Source organism: Brachyhypopomus gauderio, chromosome 12 (assembly GCF_052324685.1).
Source record: "Brachyhypopomus gauderio isolate BG-103 chromosome 12, BGAUD_0.2, whole genome shotgun sequence".
In the NCBI taxonomy this organism is placed as follows: domain Eukaryota; kingdom Metazoa; phylum Chordata; class Actinopteri; order Gymnotiformes; family Hypopomidae; genus Brachyhypopomus; species Brachyhypopomus gauderio.
The window spans coordinates 19,260,298-19,270,941 of NC_135222.1; the positions used below are offsets into that span (position 1 = coordinate 19,260,298).

Genomic DNA, 10,644 nt, shown 5'->3' on the forward strand with positions numbered 1-10,644 from the left:
GTGTGTGTGCGCGAGAGAGAGAGAGAGAGAGCGAGAGAATCAGGTGGCCTTTTCCTAAACATCCTGCACCATATTTAATTTGGGATGTGCGTTTCAATATATGCCACAACTTGCCAAACTTAAAAAATTATTCCGAACTGATCATTTTAAGTTTTTGTAACTTTGACGATGGTCAGGCGCTGACTTACGTACTGACTTGTCATGAAGGGAGGTTCTTTCGTCTTACAGGAAATGATCGGACGACTGCAGAAAAACCAAAAGCAAAGTTATTTCTCTGTCTTGAGGTGCCACGGTTAACTACAGGAAGGGACTTTTCACTAGACTGTGTAAATAAAATGGAGACTGGCACAACTACCGTGTACGGGGCCTCCTTAGCCGGTGGCGAGTTTGACTTTGTGAAATTTATCAAACAGCCACAAACTATTTTACGGATCTGTAGTTGGGTAAGTGACAACTGCTGACACTTGTTAAGCGAAAGTAAATTATATCCATAGCCTATACGTTTAACAAAAACACGCAAACTGCTACTCTTCTTTAACCTAATTTTAGTGTCTTCCTGCAACATTGTGCACGTCTATACCTTTGTTTCTGTTTGTTTTACGCACCATAATGCCACTAGAATGTATCGCAAAGACGTTATATAAAATGTGTTTATTACTACAGTCTGTGGTAAACGTATAATTTAGGTGGGCTCATAATTCAGTTAAATATTTGGCTGTCTAAGGTTTGTTGTTGAAGGGCACCACAGAAATGTCCCTGAATATGGGAGACATCGCGCACTATCACGTCTGGGTCTCTTTGTGGGCCAGAATCGCCAAACGTCATTCATCATCACGTGAAGCCGATATGGAGCAGATAAAGTGATACTTCTGCTCATTTCAAATGTATCTTCACGAGAAAGCGCCACCGAGAAGCTACACATCAGAAAGAATTGGGTTTTGTCTGCTTGTCATTACACGAACGCGGGGAAAGTTGAGAGTAAACACACGTTGCCTTCCTGCTGTAAGTGATACACAAACAAGCCATCTCTCTTTTAAGGGGATTTCCTAAGGCACCTTGTGACTATTACAAATTGAAATCCATATTTTGGGCAAAATATAGACTGCGAATTAATTGTGACATTGCCAACCGGGAACATTTCAGTACATTGTTGTCAGTACGTCAATTATGAGTCTCAACCTTGGATGACTTTGAGAACTTTTATTCTACCGCGGTCCTCGGGGATCCTTCTGCTCACTTGTTTACTAATCCGTGGTGTGCCACGTGCCAGGCGCCTCGTGCCCAAACGCTGAAGATATAAGAGCAGCAGCTGTGGAGTAACGTGAGGCGCTGTCACCATGGCTGCCAAACGTCCCCAGCGTTTATCATCACGGTGTGACTCTAAAACCTTTCTTGTTTCATGCAAGATAAGGTTTATGGTTCTGTGGTGAAAATTAACATAGTCGTAAAGGAAGTGGGCTGAAGATCGATGTCGAATGGTGGCAGTCTAACTCTCACTCTGTCGTCTTCCTCTTGTATGTTTCTGTTTCTCCCCTGTACATGTCTGGTTTCTCTTCAAAGCAATATCATTACAATTATTTATTTGAACAATTACAATGGTAGCTCTTAATTATATTAATGACCTAATGGTTGATGTCAGCTGCTATATCTAAGACATTTAAGACAATAAACTGAAGCTGGCCTTTTGTTGTTTGTTAAAGTGTGTGTGTGTGTGTGTGTGTGTGTGTGTGTGTGTGTGTGTGTGTGTGTGCGCTATTTTCACTTCCCTCATTTTAATTCCCCTCCATGGAAATTTTAGGTGTTTGCCATTGTGGTTTTTGCCACCGTTACAGCGGAGGGTTATGTAAACACCCCAGAATCGGCTCAGCTGGTGTGCGTGTTCAACCAGAACGATGGGGCATGCCATTATAGCATGGGCATCGGGGTCATCGCCTTCCTTGCGTGTGTGGTTTTCCTCCTGATGGATGCTTACCTGCCCATGATGAGCAATGCCCAGGAGAGGAAGCGGCTCGTGACGGCTGACCTGGGCTTCTCAGGTGAAAACCAGAATGTACCAAAATAAAAGCTTTGCTGCAAGGTAGAAATGTCAAGACTTGTATGAAAATGGTGCCGTGTCCCAGAGTTTGTGTATAGGCTTTCTTACCCACCAGTCTAAAAATGACAGAGTACCACTAAAAATAGGTTAAAGAATATAAAAATATATATATAAAAAGCATTTTAAAGAATGCACAATTTTGTGATTCAAATGACATCATTTCAATGACAAAATTGTTCATTCTTTAAAATGCTGACTATTACAACTATAATGTGTATTTATATTAAATATGAATATTTAGAATGGAAAGTAACTTTCAAAACGATCTTTCTCTCTTGTGCTGGGTGTTTGGAACAGGGGCCTGGACCTTTTTGTGGTTTGTGTGTTTTTGCCTCTTGGCAAGTCAGTGGGCACAAACCACTGAGGAGAGAGGCGTCCACCCTGAAGCTGTGCGTGCAGTTATTGCTTTCTCCTTCTTCTCCATCCTCACCTGGGTAAGAGGCTCTTCTTATGTGCTTGGAGTCAAACGGATCAAACACACCTCCTAACATGTTTTGCAAACATGGCCATTTTTGTTTGGTTTTGGATGAGGTTACTCATGCTAATGCTATTTTGGGTTTGTTTACTGCAAAATACACCTGACATCACTTGGTCTGGCTCAACAAGCCCTGGTGCATATTGAATTTCAATACGCACAACAGACTGCACAGTGCAAGATCACTGCAGTAATGCCCCAGCCATATGACATCACAGGAGGCAATAAGACATTCCATGTCCCATGAGTCAAGTGCTGTCTTTACTGCAATTACCCTACAATATATAGTAAATGCCATGTGAAATATGAAATTCATCTTCTTCAGTCCCGTTTCCAAGTAATGCAAGTCCAGAATGTGCCTGAGGTATTTGGTGATTTATCAACAGTTCATACTCATAAAACAGCCAATCTGAGACAATGGTAACCGGTAGAATGTGGCTGATTACCTGGCAATGAGATGGAAGAAAACGACTGTTTTGGGAAAGGGTCCCTAAGGATTGGGCTGAGGATTCCTGCTTTGAACCTCAGCTAACAGTGGCTAATTGAAGAATGTTTGTATGTTTGTGAAAAAGGAAGTTATTGAACATTTATGGAACTTGTGTGGTTAACATCGTTGTAATAATGATGGGCATTCTTATTATTATCTAAATGCAAAGCGTTTAACAATAAAAACTGAATTTCTTTCACAGGGAGCACTGACCTATTTTGCACTGATGAGATTTCGTCAAGGTGTGAGTGACGTCACTCTGAGCTCTGCTGAATCCCCTCCAGATCACGTCTCCCCTTATACCACGTCCTACGTCCCTCCGGACCACACCTCACCGTACCCCCCCTCCACATACCCCTCTGTGCCCTCCACCAATTCTGACATCTACCAGCCTCCATCCTTCATGCCCAAGACAGAACCGATGGAGCATAATGACTACCAGCCTCCGACCTACTGATGGAAATGACGACCCTTCTCGAAAACAGCGAAAAGGGATCATTATGTGGCCTGATCACATGAGCATGGGTGGAATTTAACAGTGCAGCCAATGAGGGCTCTAGTGTACTGACTGGCCCTGGCACTCCTTGATGTAGATTGGTTCTCCCATTGCCATTGAATCGTTTGTTGTGGTTGTCGTTGGGGGCAGCCAGTCTTTCTGTGTTTGAAAATGGACAGTTTTTCCCCATTTCTTTTCTCCAATGCCTGTATGTTTATGTAGCCTAGAGATCAGCACTGATTACACAACTGGTGCTTGTATTGCGAGTGAAACTGCTGATGTTGGAGCAAGATGTTTTTGGTCTTAAGCTCATGGTTTTGTTTGAACATTTATTTCCAGTCACATTTGTTTTCAGTGGGTAAACATGACCCTGAACATTATGGCAGAGTTAAATGGCAAACTTGTAGTTTACTGTGAGACGGTAAAAGACTCTGATCAGCTTTTTTTTTTAAAAAGAGACAACAACTGACTGGGTCACACATGCAATGCTTAACACCATATCATAACAAGCAGCTGATTATCAGTATCCTAACATTCAAATGCTCTCCTGGATGGCAAACTAAAACAGCTAGAGCCTGCTCTAGTGCCAATTAAACCATGTCCTTAATACGTAGCTTGGCAAGGTATTTCTTGCCATGGTTACAGTGAATTTAGGCCAGATCTGTTGTGCAGCTGAATATCAGGTTTGCAGTTTGTTATGCATCATAAATTCATCTATAGCATGTTTTTGCCTTTACACTGACCTGATTGCTTTATATAGGTCTAATTTCCCTACTTCAAGGAATATTTTGACCTCAGTTGACTATGTGGCTGAAAGATAATGCACTTTCAGGGTATGCTGTGTTACAATTTTTTTACTGTAACTTTAACACTGGTTTATTGGTTTGCACTTATTACAGTATGAACTGTATAAAATGTCAGTGCACTTAATGGATGAATAGTATACAAATGCCAAATGTTTGGCTTGAGCATGAGTGAAGACAACTGTTCGAAAGAGGAAATAAAATTCCTTTGTACCTACTTGCCACCTGTTTAGAACCTAAAAAAAAAAATCCCTGAGCAGCATGTAAGAGTTTTCCTGGTTCAAATAACCCATGAAAACATTATGGCAGGTAGTTATGCATGTTATTTTCATTGGTGTAAAGCAAGATCAGAAAATGATTTTTTTTTTTATTAAAAGCACAGACATAGTACTCATAGTACTCAAACAGGACAATCAATTGTCCAAACATGGGATTGTAACAGAGCAGTGTCCTTGAATCATGTGGTCGATTAGTGCTGTCTGCCGTCACAGCGACATCCTCGCCACACTGTGTGTAGCATCTGCTCCAAGTAAATAGTTCAATACATTCTACACAACACTGATAAAAACCATCAAAACATCCACCCACAACCTCCACACAACAAAAGTGCCCAGACACAGTCCAAAAACATATTCTAAAAGATGACTCCACCATCGCTTCTCCCGAGTTCTCTAGGCTACAGCAAAACGAGATGGCAAACGGGGGCATCGTGGTTAATGTGAGAAATTGTAAAATGTTTTTGTAACGGAGTTGCATTGTAAAGGCGTTCTGCAAATCTGGTCATATATGAAGGGAAGTGAGGATTCGACGGGGAGCGCTGAGGTCCACCTGCTTCCCAGTCATGATGTGAGGGGGGGTTTCGAATCTGTGAGGGCCGCTGTTCTCCTTATCACGCAGTCCTCCATAACACTCCCTGCACACTGCATGGTACTTATCCGCCCCCCCTATCACCTCAACCTGAAACAGATGGCGCAAGACAATTCAGATTGCTGCTGAGAAGAAATTGATGAACAGGATATATAGTGCACCAAGGCACGTCTTTAAAGTCAAGTCCTTTTGAATATGAGGACATAAGTCACTTTCTACCTCTTCCTGTTAGGCATTGAATAGTTGCTTGCATGTTCTGTATATTGCACGACACCTTAGCTTGTAATTACATCTCCTCATGCAGATTAACACAGTGGTAGTGTAATGGTGCAAAAGCACTTACAATCGTACTCTTCAAAAATAAAATATTGGATCCAAGGAAATAAAAAGGACCGTCAGCATAGCTAGTTCTTTTAAACCAGGTTTTCCTTCCCTTTGCTTGGCACATAAGTCTTTTACGTTTTGCTCCTGGAATCCAAGAAGAGTTTACAGAGGCAAAAGGCGGCCATGTCGACCACTCCGTTCTCACCTCCTTCTCTGCTCCCAGTCTCTTGGTGTAGGCAGCCTCTTTGAAGCACTGCATGCAGACTGCATTGAGCTTCACCACGCTCTCAGCCAGAGGGACCAGGTTCAGAATGCTGCCAAAAGGCTTAAAACAAGCAGAAACAGGGAGAGCATGTCATCGATAATGACTTCCAGGTGCCGACGTCATGGCACAGTCAAAATATTTTCACAACGCTGCTCTTTTGTGACGCATGCAAGCATTCAGAGCACAATGGGTCCTTCAGCCTCAGCCTCAGGTGAGAAGGGGAAGAGAACAATAAATAACTACATTACCAACCTGAAGTTAACAAATCTGATTTTTTTTTGCCTTACGTGACTCAAATAGGTTAAAATCATCTGGGCTGTGTGTACACCAATTTGATTTGCAGGCAATTTGTGGCCATGTGATTTGAATGAGAATGGTCAAACTGGAACCCACATAGCTTTTGGCCTGTATCCATGTGCTCGGCACTGTGATCACAACTATGGAGAAGATAAACCGGTACTACAACAGCTATGAAAACAAAAGCTTGCAGTCTATGTTTTTCCGCTTTCTTAACCTGATCATGTAGACTATAGTTGGCAAACTGTATGCCAACAGTTTTAATACCATCAGTCATCCCACACATATTAACCTTTTGTTGTTGGCAATATAAGTGAGTTATACAACATCAATCTGTGCATGTGCGATATTTTAGAGGACAGATATGTTCACATTACATAGAGGTCACCTGCAATTATAATAGTGAACCACCAAGATACTCAAAATCCGATCTGAGCAAAAAAATTCAATAAATGAAGCAGAACTGAACGATCTGGTTTGTAATGTGAACACAGCCGTACACCTAGACATCGGCGCTTCACCGGAGAACCACATCAGTGTGCCAGGTGTGAAGCCTCACCTTCCTCTGAAAGGTGCCATCAAGTGCTGCAACAATGACAGTCTTGCCCAGGTTGGCCATTTCCTCTGAGAATTCAACAACGTCGGGGAACTGTGGTGACACAAAAGGTGGTGTGAGTGCAAATAGAATCAATCTCATTCATCTGCGAGCATCACGAGGTCTGTAAACAAATCTGTGTGGTGTGCTGGGACAGGTGGGGTATTTGCATTTCCAGATGGAGAAGCAGTTTGTACCTGTGGTTTCATTTTTTGTTTTTGCTTCATTTCTATATTATTCTAACTGAATGGAACTGGGGATTACAGGTTCACTTTCCTTCACGAGGAATTCTGCAACATGTTAGGTGGACTTGGGCAACAACGGCCTCCACCTGTTCGGCACGTGGTGAGCCGAGTGCATTGCGTTTACCTGCTTCAGCTAATGACTCGGGGAGAACCGCCATTACCCTGGCTTTGCTAGACCCAAATGCTTGTTAGATGGATTTCCAGCATGGCATGGACTTCTTCATGCTGTCTGAAACATCACTTGTCTGACTTTTTTATTCATACAAAAGGTTAAGTGGATTTTCTTATCTTTCATGCTACTGCCTTCTTACTGAATTTTCCGCAATTTGACTAAGTATGCTGTTTTGACCTGCGGGACTAATTGGAGTATCACGCTTTGATTCTCGGTGAAGGAGATGTAGCCATTGGGGCAGTCATGACCTGGTGGTAGGGAACTGGTCTTGTGACTGGAGGGTCATGGGTTCGATTCCCAGACCTGAGGCCATGACTGAGGTGCCCTTGAGCAAGGCACCTAACCCCAACTGCTCCCCGGGCGCCGGGCTAGGGCTGCCCACCGCTCTGGGCACGTGTGATCCACAGCCCCCTTGTAATCACTAGTGTGTGTGTATGTTCTAACTGCACAGATGGGTTAAAAGCGGAGGACAAATTTCGATTGCGGTGTAAAAAAATCACAATTGACAAAATATGGCATATTTACATTGCGTTATCATATTCACCCTCCGCCCTGTACTCTTACCTCAGACACTTAAAACTTTTTAGTATAAACAGAATTTTAGAACAAATTTTTATTGTCTGATAACAGTAGTGGGTGTGATGTGGTCATGGGCATGTGGTTATATTTCACAGCCTAGCATTTATGAATTGTGTAAGCCTCTAGGTTTACAGATATACTGTCCTCCTGTCTGTTTCTTACACAAATTACTGAATTATCTGAAATTATTAGTCCTTGTGCACCTCTGCCTTTAATTGGCAATTTTAACCGGGGTTCCCACACCTTGGTTAACATCAAATTCAAGGACTTTTAAATGACTTTCCAGGACCAACTTTCACAAATTCAAGGACTGCACCTGGCGGCATTTACCTACTGCTACCCCTGAATGTTACCAAAACACAATGTTAATGCAATGCAAATTCAAAAGTCTGCATATTTCAAGCCATGCATCCTGAAATTTGCATTTTCCGTGCATGGCATTACTTGCCGATTCAACGAAATCTTCACTCACACTCAACATGACTGGCAATTTACTAATTCACCTGTGAGAAAGTGGCACGCACGTAAAGAAGCTACACACAAGTTAACTACGTACAGGAAACACTAGAATGCAGTGCTGAGTTAACAAACGAATTTTGCCGATAAAATCTACATAATGACCGAACTTTCGCAAAGTAAAAGTCAGCATAGGTCCTGCGAAATCAATGCAATTTTAAATGCACTTGTGCTGGCAAAATAATGACATGTTGACAGCAGACAAAACAAGACAATAATAATACACATACGCATATACGCAAAGAACAGAACAGAGGAACAAAGCCATAAAATGAGATTAGAACAATACCTTTCTAGAGATCACGTGTGAGATGATTCTAGCATTACATTTTTTTACCTACTTAATGAAGAATATGATTTAAATTCACTCAAAACAGAGGAAGGAGGGCTTATGACCCCTTCACTTACTGTAGTGAATGTAGTGTTTTGCTAAAAGTATGACTACATGTATGGCACCAGAGAAATCTTCATCCATGTGACATATCAAACCCCCCCCCCCCCCCCAAAATATTCAAGGACCTCCAAGGACGTCTGTCCTTTTATGCCAGTTTCAAAAACTTTCCAGAGCCTTGAACTTGTTTTTTCAGATTCACAAACTTTCAAGGATTTCAAGGACCCGTGGGAACCCTGTTTAACATTCATGTCAATGCAAACAGATCAACATTTGTATGCACCATAATGGCCATATTTTAGTAATTTGGTATGTAGATGTGATTCTACGCTATGTGCAGAAATGTGCATCTACCAGGAACCAGTTATCCTCCAGTGCCGCCATACTCTAGACCTGCAACCTATCTGGAGGGCCCAGAAGTACGAGTCATTCAGTGATCAGAGACATGGCCAAGGTAAGGGAGGCTGAAACCTGACCACCACTGAACGAGACACGTGTCGACACGCCAAGAAACATCTGGACACAGATTTTTCAGATGGCTGTTTCTGTGGCTGTATCAATAAATGGCACAGAGCTTCACTTCGACGCCAGCAAGGTGGAGGTGGTGTACCTCTATGAGCTAATATTACGGATGAGCTAGTTGGAACTTTTTTGGGTTTAAGATGTACTCAAAAATCTACCCAAATGTGCTTCCAGTTTTAGAAGACAACTTTTTCAAGTAGTACAGGACAAAGTCTGCATCTTTCAGAAGACCACGATATATATGAAGGACCACGCTCCATCTCATGCAACAAAGTGCTACAGTGCATGGCTAGCCTTAAAAGATGTTAGGAAAATAATCCATACTTACAAACTGTCCTTCATCGATGCCAATTACGGATGCATCGAGTGCCACAGGCCGCACATCAATCAGACAATTGGCGGGCACGGCGTCCATTGTATTTCTGAAGCATGAAAAGGCACGACTTGTACATGGCAGAAAAAAATTCGTCCCTTTGAACAGAACATCGGAACCGACTTACCTGTCGTGCGTGGACATCCCCTTATCAGAGTAACGAACGTCTTTGGCATATTTGATCACCAAACAGCAATACTGCGCGATCTGGAATCGGCGCACTCTTCGCATCAATTCAGTGCTGTCAGATGTTCGCAAAAGGATTAACGTTAGTCACTGTAGTCGGCAAACTCATTAGTCGTTATGAATAATCAGTATTCCGCATTTGCTCAGATACTGGCCAAATATCATTTGTAATATTTAATATATGTCTCGATAAGGAACTGTAATTTATAAATGGGCTGGCTAGCTAGCGTGAGTAATAACGAGTTCTTACCTTTTCCCTGAAAACATTGGTCCGAAAATGACCTGTAACAGCAAAACAAGAAATATCGTTTAATAAAGGAGGGGAAATAAAAAGCCATTTAGGCTCATTTGAACTAAAGCGGCTCACCTAACTGAGAGGCTAGTTATCTAGCCAGGACAGCGCAACAAATGGTCTTGTTAAACAGTAATAAAGGTAGCTAGCCAAAGCCATACCTGGATTTGACCTCTTGTCTTTCTTGGAGAATTGGGTAAAATCTTTGGGACGTTTAAACAGTCCATCTTTATATGACTCGTTAAGCTAAAGCCTACAAAGAAATTTAAACGCACCCGCCAAACTGAGATTCCCGGGCTCTAGATGACGTACACACATGCACATTACGCACATGCGCACTAAAATGTTCATGTATTAGGTTTAAAAAATGAAATGAAACGTGCCATATTTGTCAATTGTGATTTTTCACCGCAATCGAAATTTGTCCTCAGCATTTACCCATCTGCAGTGGCGGAGCTAGACCTTTTTTTCAAGGGGTGGCCAAAGGGTGACCAAGTCTTTATCAGAGGGTCCATATACAAATGATGAACGAAAGGAAACACATATTTTCTCTTAAAATTACCATTTCCAGTGGGGTGGCACTAGGGGTTGCAAGAGCTCTGTTGGGCTGGCAATTGCCACCCTTTGGTTCCTCCACTGCCCATCTGTGCAATTAGAACGAACA

General features: G+C 42.2%; 2 protein-coding genes across 3 annotated transcripts; one reads left to right on the forward strand and one right to left on the reverse strand.

Annotated features, from left to right (window-relative positions):
• Positions 1 to 149: 149 nt before the first annotated feature.
• Positions 150 to 4,573, forward strand: syngr2b (synaptogyrin 2b). 2 transcript variants are annotated; one of them, XM_077023573.1, is made up of 4 exons: positions 150 to 443; positions 1,799 to 2,036; positions 2,393 to 2,529; positions 3,260 to 4,573. In XM_077023573.1, the coding sequence occupies exons 1-4, from the start codon at positions 336 to 338 to the stop codon at positions 3,512 to 3,514; spliced, it is 738 nt and encodes a 245-aa protein (XP_076879688.1). In that variant the 5' UTR covers positions 150 to 335; the 3' UTR covers positions 3,515 to 4,573. The 2 variants fall into 2 exon arrangements, with proteins under 2 accessions (XP_076879688.1, XP_076879687.1); XM_077023572.1 differs by lacking the exon at positions 150 to 443 and adding an exon at positions 450 to 1,002.
• Positions 4,012 to 10,297, reverse strand: tk1 (thymidine kinase 1, soluble). Its single transcript, XM_077023574.1, has 7 exons — positions 10,142 to 10,297; positions 9,939 to 9,970; positions 9,630 to 9,743; positions 9,458 to 9,551; positions 6,669 to 6,758; positions 5,753 to 5,872; positions 4,012 to 5,313 (listed from the first exon to the last, which is right to left on the reverse strand). The coding sequence occupies exons 1-7, from the start codon at positions 10,205 to 10,207 to the stop codon at positions 5,137 to 5,139; spliced, it is 693 nt and encodes a 230-aa protein (XP_076879689.1). The 5' UTR covers positions 10,208 to 10,297; the 3' UTR covers positions 4,012 to 5,136.
• Between the last annotated feature and the right edge of the window lie 347 nt (positions 10,298 to 10,644).